Below are 17,429 nucleotides of genomic sequence, written 5' to 3'. Positions count from 1 at the left end.
TCCTGTCTCAGAGCTCTACAACCAATTCCTACAACCTCATGGCTTGGTTTTTGCTCTGACATACATTGTCAACTGTGGGACCTTATATAGACACGTGTGTGCCTTTCCAAATCATTACCACAGCTGGACTCCAATCTAATTGTAGAAACATCTCAGGATGCACCAGAGCTCTATTTCGAGTCTCTTAGCAAAGCGTCTGAATACTTATGTAAAAAAGTTATTTCATTTAAAAAGAAAATTATACATTTGCAAACATTTTCTAAAAACCTGTTTTTGCTTTGTCATTATCGGGTGTTGTGTGTAGATTGCTGAGGATGTTTATTTATTTAAAAACCTCTTAAGGATTGGCTCCTTTTATTCCATTTTTGCCTAAAATGACATACCCAAATCTAACTGCCTGTAGCTCAGGCCCTGAACAAGGATATGCATACTCTTGGTACCATTTGAAAGAAAACACTTTGAAGATTGTGGAAATGTGAAAGGAATGTAGGAGAACATAACATATTAGATCTGGTAAAAGATAATACAAAGAAAAAAAGTTTATTTTTTGTATTTTTTTGTATCATCATCTTTGAAATGCAAGAGATAGGCCATAATGTATTATTCCAGATCAGGTGAAATTTAGATTTTGGCCACTAGACGGCAGCAGTGTATGTGTAAAGCTTCAGACTGATCCAAAGGACAACTGCATTTCTGTTCAAAATTTTGAATCGAGACTGCCCAAATATGCCTAATTTGTTTATTAATAGAATTTTCATGTTCAAAACTGTGCACTCTTCTCAAACAATAGCATGGTATTCTTTCACTGTAATGGCTACTTTAAATTGGTCAGCACAGTTAGATTTACTAGAATGTAAGCTTTCTACCAATATCAGATATGTCTATGTCCTGGGAAATGTTCTTGTTGCTTACAACCTCATGCTAATCGCATTAGCCTACGTTAGCTCAACCGTCCAGCAGGGGACCCACTTAATCCATTTTTGAATAAGGCTGTAACGTAACAAAATGTGGTAAAAGTCTAGGGGCCGAAGGCACTGTACATGCATGGTCTTCCATAGAGATCAACCTTGACTTTTGCCATGAGGTGATCATGGTTCAGAGGGTTAGTGCCTTCGTCTTGTAATACATGCCAACTCATGGCAACCTGCGTTAAAATTTCACTGCTGCTTTCAGATTGACATCTCTAGACATTGAGGGATTGTTGGTACTGTACCTGAACCGAATTTGGTGACTTTTAAAATGAGGGCGTATTATTTGAGAAAGTGAAAGGGTGGAAAAGGCTTGGATCCCGGGTCATTGCTGCTTGCAGCTATATTTATTAGGGGTTTAGCAGTGAAGCTTATTGTATTTGTTGTCTTTGATTATTATTATTTTCCTTCTACAGATTGGGGAAAAAATGCAAATTCCCATGAGATGGTAAGGCCTAGGAGGTTGCAACCTTATTTGATGGTCACGGGCCACACCCTCTCATGCATTGCCATGCCAATTAGCTACATGGTGGCGCTATAACGATTGAAAATGTTAACTTTGAAATCTCATGCCCCTCACACCGTTTGAGTCCTGACATTTGGTATATAGGTCCTCTAAACAAGGAACAAATGTGCCTCAATGATCTATAAGGTGGATGGATTGTCTGCTTTTAACATTTTGTTGAAAAAACGTAACACGCTACTCCTCTGGCACCTAATGACAAACTGCACAACTCCCACACAGATATTCCTATTGTAACAAAACTTGGTACATAAATTCAAAACCCTTTCAAGACTCAACATATCTAAGCACATTCAGATTGACCACACGGTGGCGCTATAATGGGCACATGTTTATGTCTCTTTATCTGTTTGACTCAGTGTGAGGAAATTTGGCACATGCTTAGGAATATGAGTAGACTTTCTGAGATCCAGACCAAGGACCAGTGTAGAGACCATGTCCAGATCAAGACTAGTTTAAATGGGGAAAAGCAAGATCCAGACCATGGACCAGTGTATCGAGACCATGTCCAGATCAAGACCAGTTTAAATGGGGAAAAGCAAGATCCAGACCATGTCCAGATCAAGACCAGTTTAAATGGGGAAAAGCAAGATCCAGACCAAGGACCAGTGTATCGAGACCATGTCCAGATCAAGACCAGTTTAAATGGGGAAAAACTAAATCCAGACCAAGGACCAATGTATCGAAGACTATACACTACAGTATAGTTCAGTACATTAGAGTCCAGTAGAGTAAACTTTAGTAGAGTTAAGTACACTACAGTATAGTTCAGTACAGTAGAGTTCAGTAGAGTAAACTTTAGTAGAGTTAAGTACACTACAGTATAGTTCAGTACTGTAATGTCCAGTAGAGTAAACTTTAGTAGACTTAGGTACACTACAGTATAGTTCAGTACAGTAGAGTCCAGTAGAGTAAATTTAAGGTAGGGTCCCACCTGGCCAATAGCCAGTGAAAATGCAGAGAGCCAAATTCAAATAAAATACTATAAAAAACAAACTTTCATGAAATCACACATGTAAGATACCACATTAAAGATACACTCATTGTGAATCCAGCCAACATGTCAGATTTCAAAAATGCTTTTAGGTGAATGCATAAGATGCTGTTATCTGAGGACAGCACACTAGTAAACAAAGAGGGTAGCATATTTCAACCCTGCAGGCGCGACACAAAGTAAGTGATTTCTATCCAAATCTACTAATAATATGCATATCTTATTTTCTGGGGATGAGTAGCAGGCAGTTGAATTTGGGCACGCTATTTATCCAAATGTGAAAATGCTGCCCCCAACCCAAAGACATTTTAATGGGAAGCACACTTGGGGATGAGATCCATTCATAGTCCACCCAATCTACCTACCTCATCCCCACATTATTTTTATTTACTTTTTTGCTCTTTTGCACATCACCATATGCTCATCTATCACTCCAGTGTTAACCTGTTAAATTGTAATTACTTCGCTACTATGGCCTATTTATTGCCTTACCTCCTCAAGCCATTTGCACACACTGTATATAGACTTTCTTTTTTTCTATTGTGTTATTAACTGTATGTTTGTTTATTCCATGTGTAACTCTGTGTTGTTTGTGTCACACTGCTTTGCTTTATCTTGGCCAGGTCGCAGTTGTAAATGAGAACTTGTTCTCAACTGGCCTGCCTGGTTAAATAAAGGTGATTTATTTGTATTTTTATGTAGATCAAATGTAAAACTAACTAATGTTTAGTTTTTTCTCCACCCTAAACTGTTTCATTTTGTACTGTTTGTACTGTTGACACGTCCAAAGAGAGGGACCATTGTCCCTCAGGAAAGGTAATGTGTGTGTGTGTGTGTGTGTGTGTGTGTGTGTGTGTGTGTGTGTGTGTGTGTGTGTGTGTGTGTGTGTGTGTGTGTGTGTGTGTGTGTGTGAAAGAGAGACCATCTATACTGAATGAGACCCTCAAGTTTCAGCACCATGGACAGGGGATGTAGCTAATGCCCTTCTGTGACAACAATTACCCTTATGGCCTTGCCTTATACTGCAATAAGGACTTGATTTGGTTGTTTGATTTGCTGAATGAATGACTGATTGAAGGTATTCAATCAAATGTGTGTCTGATGATAAGCATTAAACAACATGTATCTCCTATGTGTATCTCTTATTTGACAGAAGGCCTAATTCACTGTTTTCCTATGCTTGTTAATGGCAGGTGCAGCACGTTTTGCGCTCCATCCATGGTATGACTCAGCAGTTCATGTGCCAGGGCCGCAGGCAGGGCATTAGACAACAGGGGGACATGGAGAAGCCAGTGGAGATGATGGAACAGCTGATCAGACAGAACTGCAAACACACTAATCTGGTGAGGTCACTCTTAAACACAGGACTTTTTGTCACTTACATTTTAATTTTTTATAATCATAATAAACATGAATGAGGTATTATCAGTCAGTAACGATGCAATGACATGAGATCTTCAGTGTTTTGCTTTCTTTTAGGTGAGAGGACAGAAGAGAGCCGCCCCGTGTGTGACTTCCCAGAGAACGAAGGGAAAGAAGAAGAAGAGGATAAGACTCGTCAGGGCATTGATAAACTGTTGGCAGAAGCTGCAGAGTGTGTACTTGCCCACAAAATGAATGGGAAATACTATGTTTTTCTTTTTCCCAATCGTTTAAAAAAAAAAGCATGTATGGATTGTGTTTAGTTTGGTTCTCATTTTGTATAGTAGAACCACATTTGTACGTCAGGGATGGTGCTCTCTGTTTATGACCTTTCTTCTTAGTCTGTAGTTCCTCATCTATAAACTACAGATCATCTGAATTAAAGGTAGACTCAGCGATATGACGTAGATGCAGAAAGTAAACAGCATTGTAGGTCAACTTCCACAACAACGTAGAGCAGTGAAACGCAAGGCTCAAATTTTCTACTCTTTTGGTGACCTGGCTACCACACTGTGAACAGCGTGAAGCAAACCCGAACACATCCACAGATTTTGCAGAAATGCTGCATCTCGCTCATCTCAATATCTCCGGTGCTGCTCAAGGCAATGACATTTTGCTGACTCTACCTTTAATAATGGTTGTTAGAGGACGGTATACAATGCAATTCAAATATTTACTTGTAATACTTTGTGCACACACATAAAAAATATATTATCTCATAATCCAGAGATTGCGATCCCTTTCCTTAAACATATATTTGGTTCTATAAAATGAATCAGTTATTCAAGCTGCCCACAGCTAATAAAGGTTTCTCAAACTGCACCAATTGTTTTTTTATTCCTTTAATTATCAATACATAGGCTATTACTAGATATCAACTGTTCTGTTCTCTTTTGGTGTGAAATTGTTATCAAAATGGACAAAAAACTGCTACAGCAGGTGGCGGCATGAACATTACATGTGTGGGAACTCCATTATACCGAAGACTAAGAGGAGGAAGAAAAAAGACAAAGAAGAGTTTTATTTTTTGATTTGATTTATTAACGGATGTCAATTGCGTCAGCTAGTCTTAATGGGGTTCGACACATAATGAAAAAGACATAACAGAAAAAAACTTTACAATTTACATACATTTAAAAACATTAACATGTAGTACATCTATCAGTTACACATACAGTTGAAATCGAAAGTTTACATACAGTTAGGTTGGAGTCATTAAAACTCGCTTTTCAACCACTCCACACATTTCTTGTTAACAAACTATAGTTTTGGCAAGTCGGTTAGGACATCTACTTTGTGCATGACACAAGTATGTTTTCCAACAATTGTTTACAGACAGATTATTTCACTTATAATTCACTGTATCACAATTCCAGTGGGTCAGAAGTTTACATACACTAAGTTGACTGTGCCTTTAAACCTCTTGGAAAATTTCAGAAAATTATCAAATCAAATCACGTGCGCCGAATACAACAGGTGTAAACCTCACAGTATAATGCTTACTTACAGGCTCTAACCAATAGTGCGGAAAAAAAGGTATGTGTGTGTGTGTATAGGTAAGTAAAGAAATAAAACAACAGTAAAAAGACATTTGAAAAAAGAGTAGCAAAGCTATACTCAGACACCGGTTAGTCAGGTTTATTGAGGTAGTATGTACTTGTAGGTATCGTGACTATGCAAGTATGATGAACAGAGAGTAGCAGAAGTGTAAAAAGAGGGGTTGGAGGGTGGTGGGACACAATGCAGATAGCCGATTAGCCAATGTGCGGGAGCACTGGTTGTTCGGCCCAATTGAGGTAGTATGTACATGAATGTATAGTTAAAGTGACAATGCATATATGATAAACAGAGAATAACAGCAGCATATAAGAGGGGTTGGGGGGGAGCACACAATGCAAATAGTCTGGGTAGCCATTTGGTTACCTGTTCAGGAGTCTTATGGCTTGGGGGTAAAAACTGTTGAGAAGCCTTTTTGTCCTAGACTTGGCACTCCGGTACCGCTTGCCATGTGGTAGGAGAGAACAGTCTATGACTGGGGTGGCTGGGGTCTTTGACAGTTTTTAGGGCTTCCTCTGACACCGCCTGGTGTAGAGGTCCTGGATGGCAGGCAGCTTTGCCTCAGTGATGTACTGGGCCGTACGCACTACTCTATGAAGTGCCTTGCGGTCGGAGGCCGAGCAATTGCCATACCAGGCAGTGATGCAGCCGGTCAGGATGGTCTCAATGTTGTAGCTGTAAAACCTTTTGAGGATCTCAGGACCCATGCCAAATCTTTTTAGTTTCCTGAGGGGGAATAGGCTTTGTCGTACCCTCTTCACGACTGTCTTGGTATGTTTGGACCAATCTAGTTTGTTGTTGATGTGGACACCAAGGAATTTGAAGCTCTCAACCTGCTCCACTACAGCCCCATCGATGAGAATGGGGACGTGCTTGGTCCTCCTTTTCCTGTAGTCCACAATCATCTCCTTTGTCTTGGTTACGTTGAGGGATAAGATGTTATTCTTGCACCACCCGGCCAGATCTCTGACCTCCTCCCTATAGGCTGTCTCGTCGTTGTCGGTGATCAGGCCTACCACTGTTGTGTCGTCAGCAAACGTAATGATGGTGTTGGAGTCGTGCCTGGCCATGCAGTCGTGGGTGAACAGGGAGTACAGGAGAAAACTGAGCACGCACCCCTGGGGAGCTCCAGTGTTGAGGATCAGCATGGCAGATGTGTTGCTACATACCCTCACCACCTGGGGGTGGCCTGTCAGGAAGTCCAGGATCCAGTTACAGAGGGAGGTGTTTAGTCCCAGGATCCTTAGCTTGGTGATGAGCTTTGAGGGTACTATGGTGTTGAACGCTGAGCTGTGGTCAATGAACAGCATTCTCACTTAGGTTTTCCTTTTGTTCAAGTGGGAAAGGGCAGTGTGGAGTGCAATAGAGATTGCATCATCTGTGGATCTGCTTGTGCGGTATGCAAATTGGAGTGGGTCTAGGGTTTCTGGGATAATGGTGTTGATGTGAGCCATTACCAGCCTTTCAAAGCACTTCATGGCTACGGACGTGAGTGCTACGGGTCTGTAGTCATTTAGGCAGATTGCCTTTGTGTTCTTGGGCACAGGGACTATGGTGGTCTGCTTGAAGGATGTTGGTATTACAGACTCAATCAGGGACATGTTGAAAATGTCAGTGAAGACACTTGCCAGTTGGTCACACATGCCCGGAGCACACGTCCTGGTAATCCGTCTGGCACCGCAGCCTTGTGTATGTTGACCTGTTTAAAGGTCTTACTCACGTTTGCTACAGAGAGCATGATCACACAGTTGTCCGGAATAGCTGATGCTCTCATGCATGCCTGAGAGCCAGTGTAGTATGATTCAATCTTAGCCCTGTATTGACGCTTTGCCTGTTTGATGGTTTGTCGCAGGGCATAGCGGGATTTCTTGTAAGCTTCCAGGTTAGAGTCCCGCACCTTGAAAGCGTCAGCTCTACCCTTTAATCCATGGCTTCTGTTTGGGGTATGTACGTACAGTCACTGTGGGGACGGCGTCCTCAATGCACTTATTGATAAAGCCAGTGACTGATGTGGTGTACTCCTCAATGTCATCGGAAGAATCCCGGAACATGTTCCAGTCTGTGATAGCAAAGTAGTCCTGTCATTTAGCATCTGCTTCATCTGACAATTGTTTTATAGACCGAGTCACTGATGCTTCCTGCCTTAATTTTTGCTTGTAAGCAGGAATCAGGAGGATAGGGTTGTGGTCGGATTTACCAAATGGAGGGCGAGGGAGAGCTTTGTAAGAGTCTCTGTGTGTGGAGTACAGGTGATCTCAAATTTTTTTCCCTCTTGTTGCACATTTAACATGTTGATAGAGATTTGGTAGAACTGACTTCAGTTTCCCTGCATTAAAGTCTCCAGCCACTAAGAGCGCCGCCTCTGGGTGAGTGGTTTCCTGTTTGTTTATTTCCTTATATAGCTGACTGAGTGTGGTCTTTGTGCATCTGTCTGTGGTGTTAAATAAACAGCCACGAAAAGTATAGCTGAGAACTCTCTAGGCAAGTAGTGTGGCCTGCAATTTATCACAATATTCTCTACTTCAGGCGAGCAAAATCTAGAGACTTCCTTAGATTTCATGCACCAGCTGTTGTTTACAAATATGCACAGACCCCCCCCTCATCTTACCGGAGTGTGCTGTTCTATCTTGTCGGTGCAGCGTGTATCCCGCTAGCTGAATATCCATGTCGTCATTCAGCCACGATTCAGTGAAGCATAGGATATTACAGTTTTTGATGTCCCGTTGGTAGGATATTCGTGATCTTACCTCGTCTAGTTATTGTCCAATGATTGCACGTTGGCGAGTCATATTGACGGTAACGGCAGCTTTCCTAGTTGTCTTGTGCAGGTCTGGACGAGGCATCCGGCTCTTCTTCCTCTGCGTCGCTTCCTTTTGTGAATTATTGGGATGTCTGCCCTGTGGGGTGTTTGGAGAATATCGTGAGTCCTGCTTGTTGTTGTTGAAGAAGAAAGCTTTGTCTAATCCGAGGTGAGTGATCGCTGTCCTGATATCCAGAAGCTCTTTTCCTCCATAAGATACAGTTGCAGAAACATTATGTACAAATATCGCGAAAATCCCCACATAATAGCACAATTGGTTAGGACGGCGGCATCTCCTCAGGCGCCATTTTGTCAGCTATTCAATATGGTCCTGCTCCTTTTCGCAATTAAGCTATAAGACCAACTTTAAAACGTTCAGGATATCCTGACTTAAAATTCTTTACTTTTAGCAACAAAAACTATATACATTTGCATAAAATAACTCACCAAAAATAACTCTTTAACTGGTCAAGCTAGAGACACAGAATTTGCAAACATTTTAATAAATTATCTTAACAAGAATAACTCTTGAACGGTTTAAGCTAGAGACACCAAACCAACTTTCACATAGCTGCCAATTCTTCAAAAACTTTGATGAACTATACAAATGTGCATAAATTAGCATAAAATAACTATACAACAGTAATTGATCTCTCTCTCTCTCTCTCTCTCTCTCTCTCTCTCGCTCTCTCTCTCTCTCTAAGGTCACCTTTGATGTTTGGACTAAGAGATTTACTGTATTATCATACTGTTTGTGACTGTCCACTTGAGGAGTAATGATGTCTGATAATTCAGGCAGAGGACTTTTTAACCCTTCTGTAAGGTTATAGATTCTAAATTCAAAGCTCATGTTTTCCTACTTTGAAGTTTATTTCTCTCCTCTGTGTTATATTTGGAGGGAAAACAGAGCAGACAAATGAGCTTATTGACTGGAAGTCTTTCACCTGTACTGGCTGTCTGCAGGGCTCCAGTACTGGCCTGAGTTATTCTGATGTGATAGAGCTGGCTAAGGTGGAATCTCTGTTCTCAATTCCCTCTGTGGGGAGAAGTGGAGAGTGAAGAGGAGAATAGATCCTGAGTTATTTTGACGTGATAGAGCTGGCTAAGGTGGAATCTCTGTTCTCAATTCCCTCTGTGGGGAGAAGTGGAGAGTGAAGAGGAGAATAGTTCCTCCAGTTCTCTGATGAATTTTGACAGGTACGACACAACCCTGGCCCTAACTGGACAGGCAGGAGAGAGAGAGTGAGGTGGAGAGATGGGGAGAGAGAGAAGCAGGGGGTTTGGATTGGAGGAAGAGGGAGAGGGAGAGAGGAGGGGAAAAGGGAGGGAGAGAGAGAGAGGGGAGCATGGGAAAGAGGGAGAGTTTAAGGATTTGGGAGTTGGCAAGATGGAGATATTGTGAAAGAGAGGCAGAGGATAGAACGAGAGTGAGAAGGAGAGAGAGATATAAATAGCATCCTTCTGTTCCTGAGCAAGCAGACCTCATCCCTAACGAGGAACATGACAGAATTGAATAGCTATATTTCTTCTTCAAAAGAGGGAGAAGAGAAACACTGCAATTGTCTGACATTTCTCGCTCTCTTTCTTTCTTTCTTTCTCTCTCTCTCTCTCTCTCTCTCTCTCTCTGAGTAGTCGCCCCATGCCAGTTTCAATTATACTGTAGATGTGTACAATTTGATTTACAGGCATATCGTTGTTGGATTTCACTAAGAGAGGGGAAAGTTGGAGGACTAAACAGGAATAAATCAATGAGACTGTGAGAATGGTTTGGCTATTTCTGCTGTCCATAGGATTAACATCAGAACAGACAGATTTAAGTGAATGAATAACAACATCAAAACAGATTTAATCAGAATTTGCAAAAGAGTGAGGCTTGGGACCAGGGTGTGAGTGGAATAAGAATGACCTCTCTGCCCTATCTTTCTCACAAAGCAGATACACACACAGTGAGAGAGTATGGGGTGATGATGAGGGAGGAGTAGAGAACTCTGTCTCTCAAATGGGTTCTGTCATCTTCTGATGCACCCCCTGATTAAATAGAGACTAGGAACACAACCCTTTCAGGAGAGGGTTTGGGTTCGATATGTGTGTGGATTTAAGGAAAACAGGCACTTCCCTGAATCTGAGATCAGGGAAATCAAGTATTATTATTTTGCCAAGTAAGTTCATTAGCAACACATTCTCATTTACAGCAATGACCTGTAGGAGGGGAAAGAGCCGTGGATCCGTGGCAGCTAGAAAGCCGGTGACAACGACCGCCGAACGCCGCCCGAATAAGGAGAGGCACCAACTTCGGCAGAAGTCGTGATACCAACCCTGCTTAGCTTCAGAAGCAAGATAGCTTTGGGATGCAGAGAAGTATGCTGCTGGCTGTCTCTTCTCTCTTCTCTTTTCTTCTCTTCACCATCTCCTCTTCTATTTACTCTCCTATCATTCACTGTGCCATATCTGTATGACAAGAAACACAACAGAGGAGTTGGCTAAAGCACAAACTGAACTGGGACCAGGCTACTTGCCAGTTGGCAGAGAAATACCATTGTCTTATCAATGGCCCACTATGCCTGTCCCGCCGCTGGTGAACCACGATCTCTCCTTTGGTGGGGTTTGACAATGTCACGGCAACGGAGAGGAGGTCTGTTGGCATGTCGATGGGTGACCATATGAGAGAACATGACGTGATGAAAGTTGAATCTGCCGTCAGTTAGTTACAGGATAGCCCTGCCTGTCTGGCTACGCGTCTGGGAAAGAAACTAGATACAGGATGCAGTTTCACCATCCCAGGGAGAGACACACTGGGATAACAGTTTGGACCAGACAGTGAGGATTCATCTGATGCAGTTTCACCATCCCAGGGAGAGACACACTGCGATAACAGTTTGGACCAGACAGTGAGGATCCATCTGATGCAGTTTCACCATCCCAGGGAGAGACACACTGGGATAACAGTTTGGACCAGACAGTGAGGATCCATCTGATGCAGTTTCACCATCCCAGGGAGAGACACACTGGGATAACAGTTTGGACCAGACAATGAGGATCCATCTGATGCAGTTTCACCATCCCAGGGAGAGACACACTGGGATAACAGTTTGGACCAGACAGTGAGGATTCATCTGATGCAGTTTCACCATCCCAGGGAGAGACACACTGCGATAACAGTTTGGACCAGACAGTGAGGATCCATCTGATGCAGTTTCACCATCCCAGGGAGAGACACACTGGGATAACAGTTTGGACCAGACAGTGAGGATCCATCTGATGCAGTTTCACCATCCCAGGGAGAGACACACTGGGATAACAGTTTGGACCAGACAATGAGGATCCATCTGATGCAGTTTCACCATCCCAGGGAGAGACACACTGGGATAACAGTTTGGACCAGACAGTGAGGATCCATCTGATGCAGTTTCACCATCCCAGGGAGAGACACACTGGGATAGCAGTTTGGACCAGACAGTGGGGATCCATCTGATGTAATATGTGTGCTCTGGTCTCTTCCTGTCAACATGTGCTGTGATGAAGCCTTGATGGGAGAGCGAGTACTTTGTTCTATGTTTGTCTGTAAAGTCTGTAGAACTTAGATCTCTGTGCTCTACAACGAATACCACTGATGCTCCATAGATGGCTTCTTATATCTGAAAACCCACAGTATCAATTAGCACACTGAGTTGAGAGATTACATTAAAATAGTCCCTTTTCCACTTTCTTTCTTTGGCCTTTGTAGTCCCGTGTATCCCACTGTTTTTCATCCAACAGAAAAGATGCCCAGTGGCGTTCTAGTCATATAGAGTGACAGAGATAGTGGAAGTCAGTGTGTGGCTATTTGTTAATGTAGCTTTTGCTGCAGGCCTTTTGTTTCCTCCCTGTCTCAGTGCAGCTGGCGCAGTCAAGCTGAAGGCAGCAGGGGCAGCAGGTAGCCTAGTGGTTAGAGCGTTGGGCCAGTATATGAAAGGTCGCTGGATCAAATCCCCGAGCTGACAAAGTAAGAATCTGTCATTCTGCCCCTGAACAAGGCAGTTAACCCACTATCTCTAGGATGTCATTGAAAATAAGATTTTTTTCCTTAACTGACTCGACTAGTTAAATAAAATCAGAGCTGTCTTTGACCATCCTGTGCTCTCAATTTGTGTTTTTCTACTATCATCCAAATTCTTTCATCAGGAGTAATAGATCCAGTTGATGAACAACCATATCCAGATGTCCTCTGCAATCAGACAAATCAAGTTACTGGAACAACACAATGTCTGGAATGATCTCTGTTCCATACATTTGATTATTCTTAATCTAATCAAATGACCTCACAATAGCCTACAATGTATAATTGTTTTATTTATTGCTATCTTGGTAATTGCAGCCATTGAGAAAGATTGATGTGGACAGTAGTGTATCAGAATGGTCTACTCTTGGCTTTCCCCCAATGGATATATGTATTTCTCTTATCATCTAATAGGCTATTTTTTAGCATAAATTATTAGCCAATTAGGCTTCATATTATAGCCTTGGGGTCATGAATTACCTTCTGCCATGGGCCGATATTTTTCCTTGAGTGGATGGTCAGTGGGTCTGAACCATAGTGATAAATCATTTGTACACTGCAAATTGACCGGAAGAATCCCAAACAGATATAATTTCACACCTTCACATTGGGATGTGATCACACATGCCTCTATGCGTGGGAATACTCAGGAACAGATATCCTAAATTAAAATCAATTTGAGCTGATATCCTGGTGATTTCACAGTCCAACAACGAAAAGTATCATAAAAGAAACACACAAAAAAATAAGGTTTCGTTGGTGACCTCTTGTCTCTCGGCGGTCAGGTCCAAAAAAGGTGAGGGGTTAACAACAAGAGAGTCGATTGGTAGCTGACCAACGAAAACAAACGTTCGGAGGAGACGGTGTGCTCTGTCTATCAGTATACACCGTGCCTCATAAGCACCCAGTAGGCGAGTGACAAACCGTGCGCTCACACTTTGCCACCCAGCCAGATACAGAGAAGCAATGGGAGACGATAACTGAGGCAACCACAAAGAGATATACACTGAGACCGACTATGGCTGTGGACGGTAAGAGCGCTGTTTTATTTATGAAACGACTCATTTGAATCGTTGGTATATCTTTTGTAAAATAGAGGTTAAGGGTATTTGTAACAGTCTATTTTTATTAAGCATTAGGTTACACCGGGGGCTTCTATCCCTCCCAGACCTGTGGTGGGGGTTCTCTTGTCAACATCAATAACAACATCTTTACTTAGCTTATTAGGGTGAATTTATGAGGACGTCAATAAATGGGGGACTTGTAAGATATCCTCTTGTTCTTTGTAAATATTGCATAAGGTTCAACATCCGTAGAGGATAAATAACGTGGGACATTTCGAGGAAGTTTGAACTGGTATGTCTGTAGTTGATCACTCACATATTGCGTTTTGTTTCAGTAGCCTCAGTCCTTGAAGTTATCTTTCATAACAACCTTGACTGGGGTGGGAATAATTTGTGGAACGTTCCAACAGAAATCTGTTCCAAAAACGTAAAGGACAAGGTTGCCAACAAACAACGCATACAAAGTAGCATGATCAAATCACCTAGCTGCCGAATAGGCATCTAGGTGAGTGAAAAACTTAATGAAATAGCCCACCCACTACCCGGTATCTTTTTCTGCCGCTATACAACTTTGTATGTGTTGTTTGTTGGAAACCTTGTTATTTAAGACGTTTTTGGAACAGATTCCTGTTGGAATGTAACACAAATTATACCCACCCCTTGACTGTGTCCTATTGGGTTTTGGTGGGTGGACTTCACTGCATTAAAATACGCATTTCTGGGATGAAAATTACAGATGACTTTCCCACAGACAGACAGAGTCTGTCTCGGAGTTACTGACACTGTGTCACACATACACGGCTTCTGCACACCCCACGTGTGTTGGGGAATTGAACAGGGCCCGGTTTCCCGATAGCTATGGAATTTAGGTTTAGGACTGTTTTTGACAATGCATCTTTCCTACAACGGCCGAAGTAACATGCGTTTCCCAAATCACCAGGTAGAGAGAATGTTCGCTATGTGCGTGGTTGAGGCATGTGTCAGTACTAATAGGTCCCCGAAAGAAAGTCAGTTTACCCTAACCTTATAATCATTCCACTATACTGATGACAGATCAGCTCCTAGAAAGATATTATCACATATGGCTGCAAATATTACGGTTGCTTACAGTACGCCTCTATCACACCGACAATATTTTAGCGTTTTGGTACACCAGAAGTACATTCATTTCCAGTGAAACGCTGCGTTTGCCTTGCAGCATTGTGTCGCAGTTGCGGTGCATTCTTTATCGAATGTTGTTTGAATGTTAAATGACGAGACAGAGGTATTGATGCGAGTAACCAGTCTTATTCAGTACATCACAATACATCCGGGTATCTCAAGCCGGTAAAACACACGAGTTGCAGTAATGAACACTTACCAACAGATGGCATCACTGTGCCATCTTACACCCATAACATCTTCCCTTTATAAAATAGGACAGTAGGTGTCAATTCACTAACAAAACAAACCTAGTAATAATTTCCAACATGAACAGTTTAGTATTTTTTTATTTTATTTTTCTCAGGTAACAACAACACATTTTGATATTCTCTTCACTTTTATCTCTGTCTGTCAGCAATCCCTGATGGGAAACCTACAGATTAAGTCTTTGGTGGCTGGGACAGACGCCCGCAGCGTGAAAAGACAGGGGGCTTGCCTGCAAGGCCTGCGGGTTACCGCACAGGCGTGTCACCTGAATGCCTAAGGGGAGAATTGATGGGCGAGGGAGCGGCTGACCTGTGATCCCCTGGCTCTTCGCCCAGTGCCTCAGTCCCCATGTGACTTGCTGGGGTTCCGTCTTTTGTCATGTGACCCCTTTGACCATCGGGGTTCTGAGTAGGTGCTGGCTCAGCAAACCGAAGGTCAACCCTGGTACGACGGACGGTACAGTGATCTATTCACTTGGACCAAGTAGGAGCGTGGTGCCACTTTCTGTACACAGGTTCCGAGTCTCCAGAGGCCTGTCCGGTCCCCTGGTAGTGGCTTCATTCGCACCACATTTCACGTAGATGAACTTGGTGACCTGTCTTCTGTGACGTAGCTTCACCAGCATGTCTGTCACCACACATGGCTCCAGGAGAGTGCTGGCTACTGGCAGAACTGCTTTTAAGCGCCGTGCCATGAGGCGATGTGCCGGGCTGCTATCCATGCCTTCTGTCAGGGTAATGCGCCACTGCAGGATTGCTTTCCAGGCATCTGTGCCCTCTCGCAGAGCCTTTTTGCAGAGGTTCTTTGCGATTTTTACTGCGGACTCCGCCTTCCCAGTAGCTTTTGGGTGTCGTGGTGATGAAGTGACGTGCTCGAATTCCCATCCTGCAGCAAATTTTCGGAACTCAATTCAGGAGAATTGGGGTCCATTGTCTGAAATTACCCTATCTGGCTGGCCATGGCGGGCAAACTGAGCCTTGCAGCGTTTGATTGTTGTCTCTGCTGAGAGGTTGGGGAGGAGATCAATCTCGCAAAAGTCTGAGTAATGATCGACTACCAGCAGAAAGTCTTTGCCACTGTGCTGGAAGAGATCTAGACTTACTATCTGCCAGGGGCGCATCGGTAGCTCGTGGGACATCATCGTCTCTCTCTGTTACTCAATGGCATATTCATTGCAGATTGTGCATTTACTGACATAGTCTTTGATTTCATTCTGCATTCCAGGCCAATACAGTGTGTCACGTGCTTGTCTGTAACAGGCCTCACCTCCTATGTGACTTGAGTGCACGTGCGCCAACATCTCATGGCGCAGAGACCGGGGAATAACGACTCTCTGATCCTTGAATATCACTACATTTTGAACACTGAGCTCCTCTTTGACTGGCCAATATTCTCTGACGGGCCAGCCCATCAGAATCACAGACCTCTGCCTGGAGTTGCCCGTCCCTGTCTGCATGCTGTCTGATTTGTATACGGCGCTTGTCCGTAACATTGAGGTACTCAGCCTGGTTGATGTGTTCAACATCCACTTGCTCTGTTTGTAAGCTGCACACTGCGTGTTGCTCATGCATGGAGCGTGTGTGAGTCCTGATGCAGTATCCCTGATGAGCGTGTCACTCACATACATCTCCGGCCCTGGCTTATACACCACCTTGAGGTTGTAGTTTTGTAGGGCCAGTAGCATGCTCTGCAGTCATTTGGGGCATTCAGAAGCTTGCTGAATATAGCAATAAAGGGCTTGTGATCTGTCTCTGCGGTAATATTGTCGCGCCCTTACAGGTAGTGGTGGAAGCGTTGGCATGCAAACAAAATGCTGAGCCCTATTAGAGGTCGCCCGATTAATCGGAATCGCCGATTAATTAGGGCCGATTTCAAGTTTTCATAACAATCGGAAATCTGTATTTTTGGGTGCTGATTTGCCGTTTTTTTTATTTTACACCTTTATTTAATCTTTATTTAACTAGGCAAGTCAGTTAAGAACACATTCTTATTTTCAATGACGACCTAGGAACGGTGGGTTAACTGCCTCGTTCAGGGGCTGAAAGACAGATTTTCTCATTGTCAGCTCGGGGGATCCAATCTTGCATCCTTACAGTTAACTAGTCCAACACAATAACGACCTGCCTCTCTCTCGTTGCACTCCACAAGGAGACTGCCTGTTACGCAAATGCAGTAAGCCAAGGTAAGTTGCTAGCTAGCATTAAACTTATCTTATAAAAAACAATCAATCATACTGTCGTTGTGTTGCTGGTTCGAGCCCAGGGAGGAGCGAGTAGAGGGACAGAAGCTATACTGTTACACTGGCAATACTAAAGTGCTTATAAGAACATCCAATAGTCAAAGGTTAATGAAATACAAATGGTATAGAGGGAAATAGTCCTTTAATAACTACAACCTAAAACTTCTTACCTCTGAATATTGAAGACTCATGTTAAAAGGAACCACCAGCTTTCATATGTTCTCATGTTCTGAGCAAGGAACTGAAACTTTAGCTTTCTTACATGGCACATATTGCACTTTTACGTTCTCCAACACTTTGTTTTTGCATTATTTAAACCAAATGGAACATGTTTCATTGAGGCTAAATTGATTTTTATTGATGTATTATATTATGTTAAAATAAGTATTAATTCAGTTGTTGTAATTGTCATTATT

General features: G+C 42.9%; 1 protein-coding gene across 1 annotated transcript in view; it reads left to right on the top strand.

Moving 5' to 3' along the window:
• The first annotated feature begins 13,187 nt into the window (after positions 1-13,187).
• LOC110508394 (sterile alpha motif domain-containing protein 10) overlaps positions 13,188-17,429 on the top strand; it is a 107,278-nt gene continuing 103,036 nt past the window's right edge. The window contains exon 1 of the mRNA XM_021588899.3: positions 13,188-13,331. Coding sequence (XP_021444574.2) covers positions 13,319-13,331 — 13 coding nt within the window. The 5' untranslated portion in view covers positions 13,188-13,318. The remainder of the gene's footprint in view (positions 13,332-17,429) is intronic.

Source organism: Oncorhynchus mykiss, chromosome 28, assembly GCF_057628025.1.
Source record: "Oncorhynchus mykiss isolate SJ-2025 chromosome 28, ASM5762802v1, whole genome shotgun sequence".
Classification (NCBI taxonomy): Eukaryota; Metazoa; Chordata; class Actinopteri; order Salmoniformes; family Salmonidae; genus Oncorhynchus; species Oncorhynchus mykiss.
The sequence above is the reverse complement of the archived record's forward strand: the minus strand, read 5'-3'. Positions and strand labels throughout refer to the sequence as shown.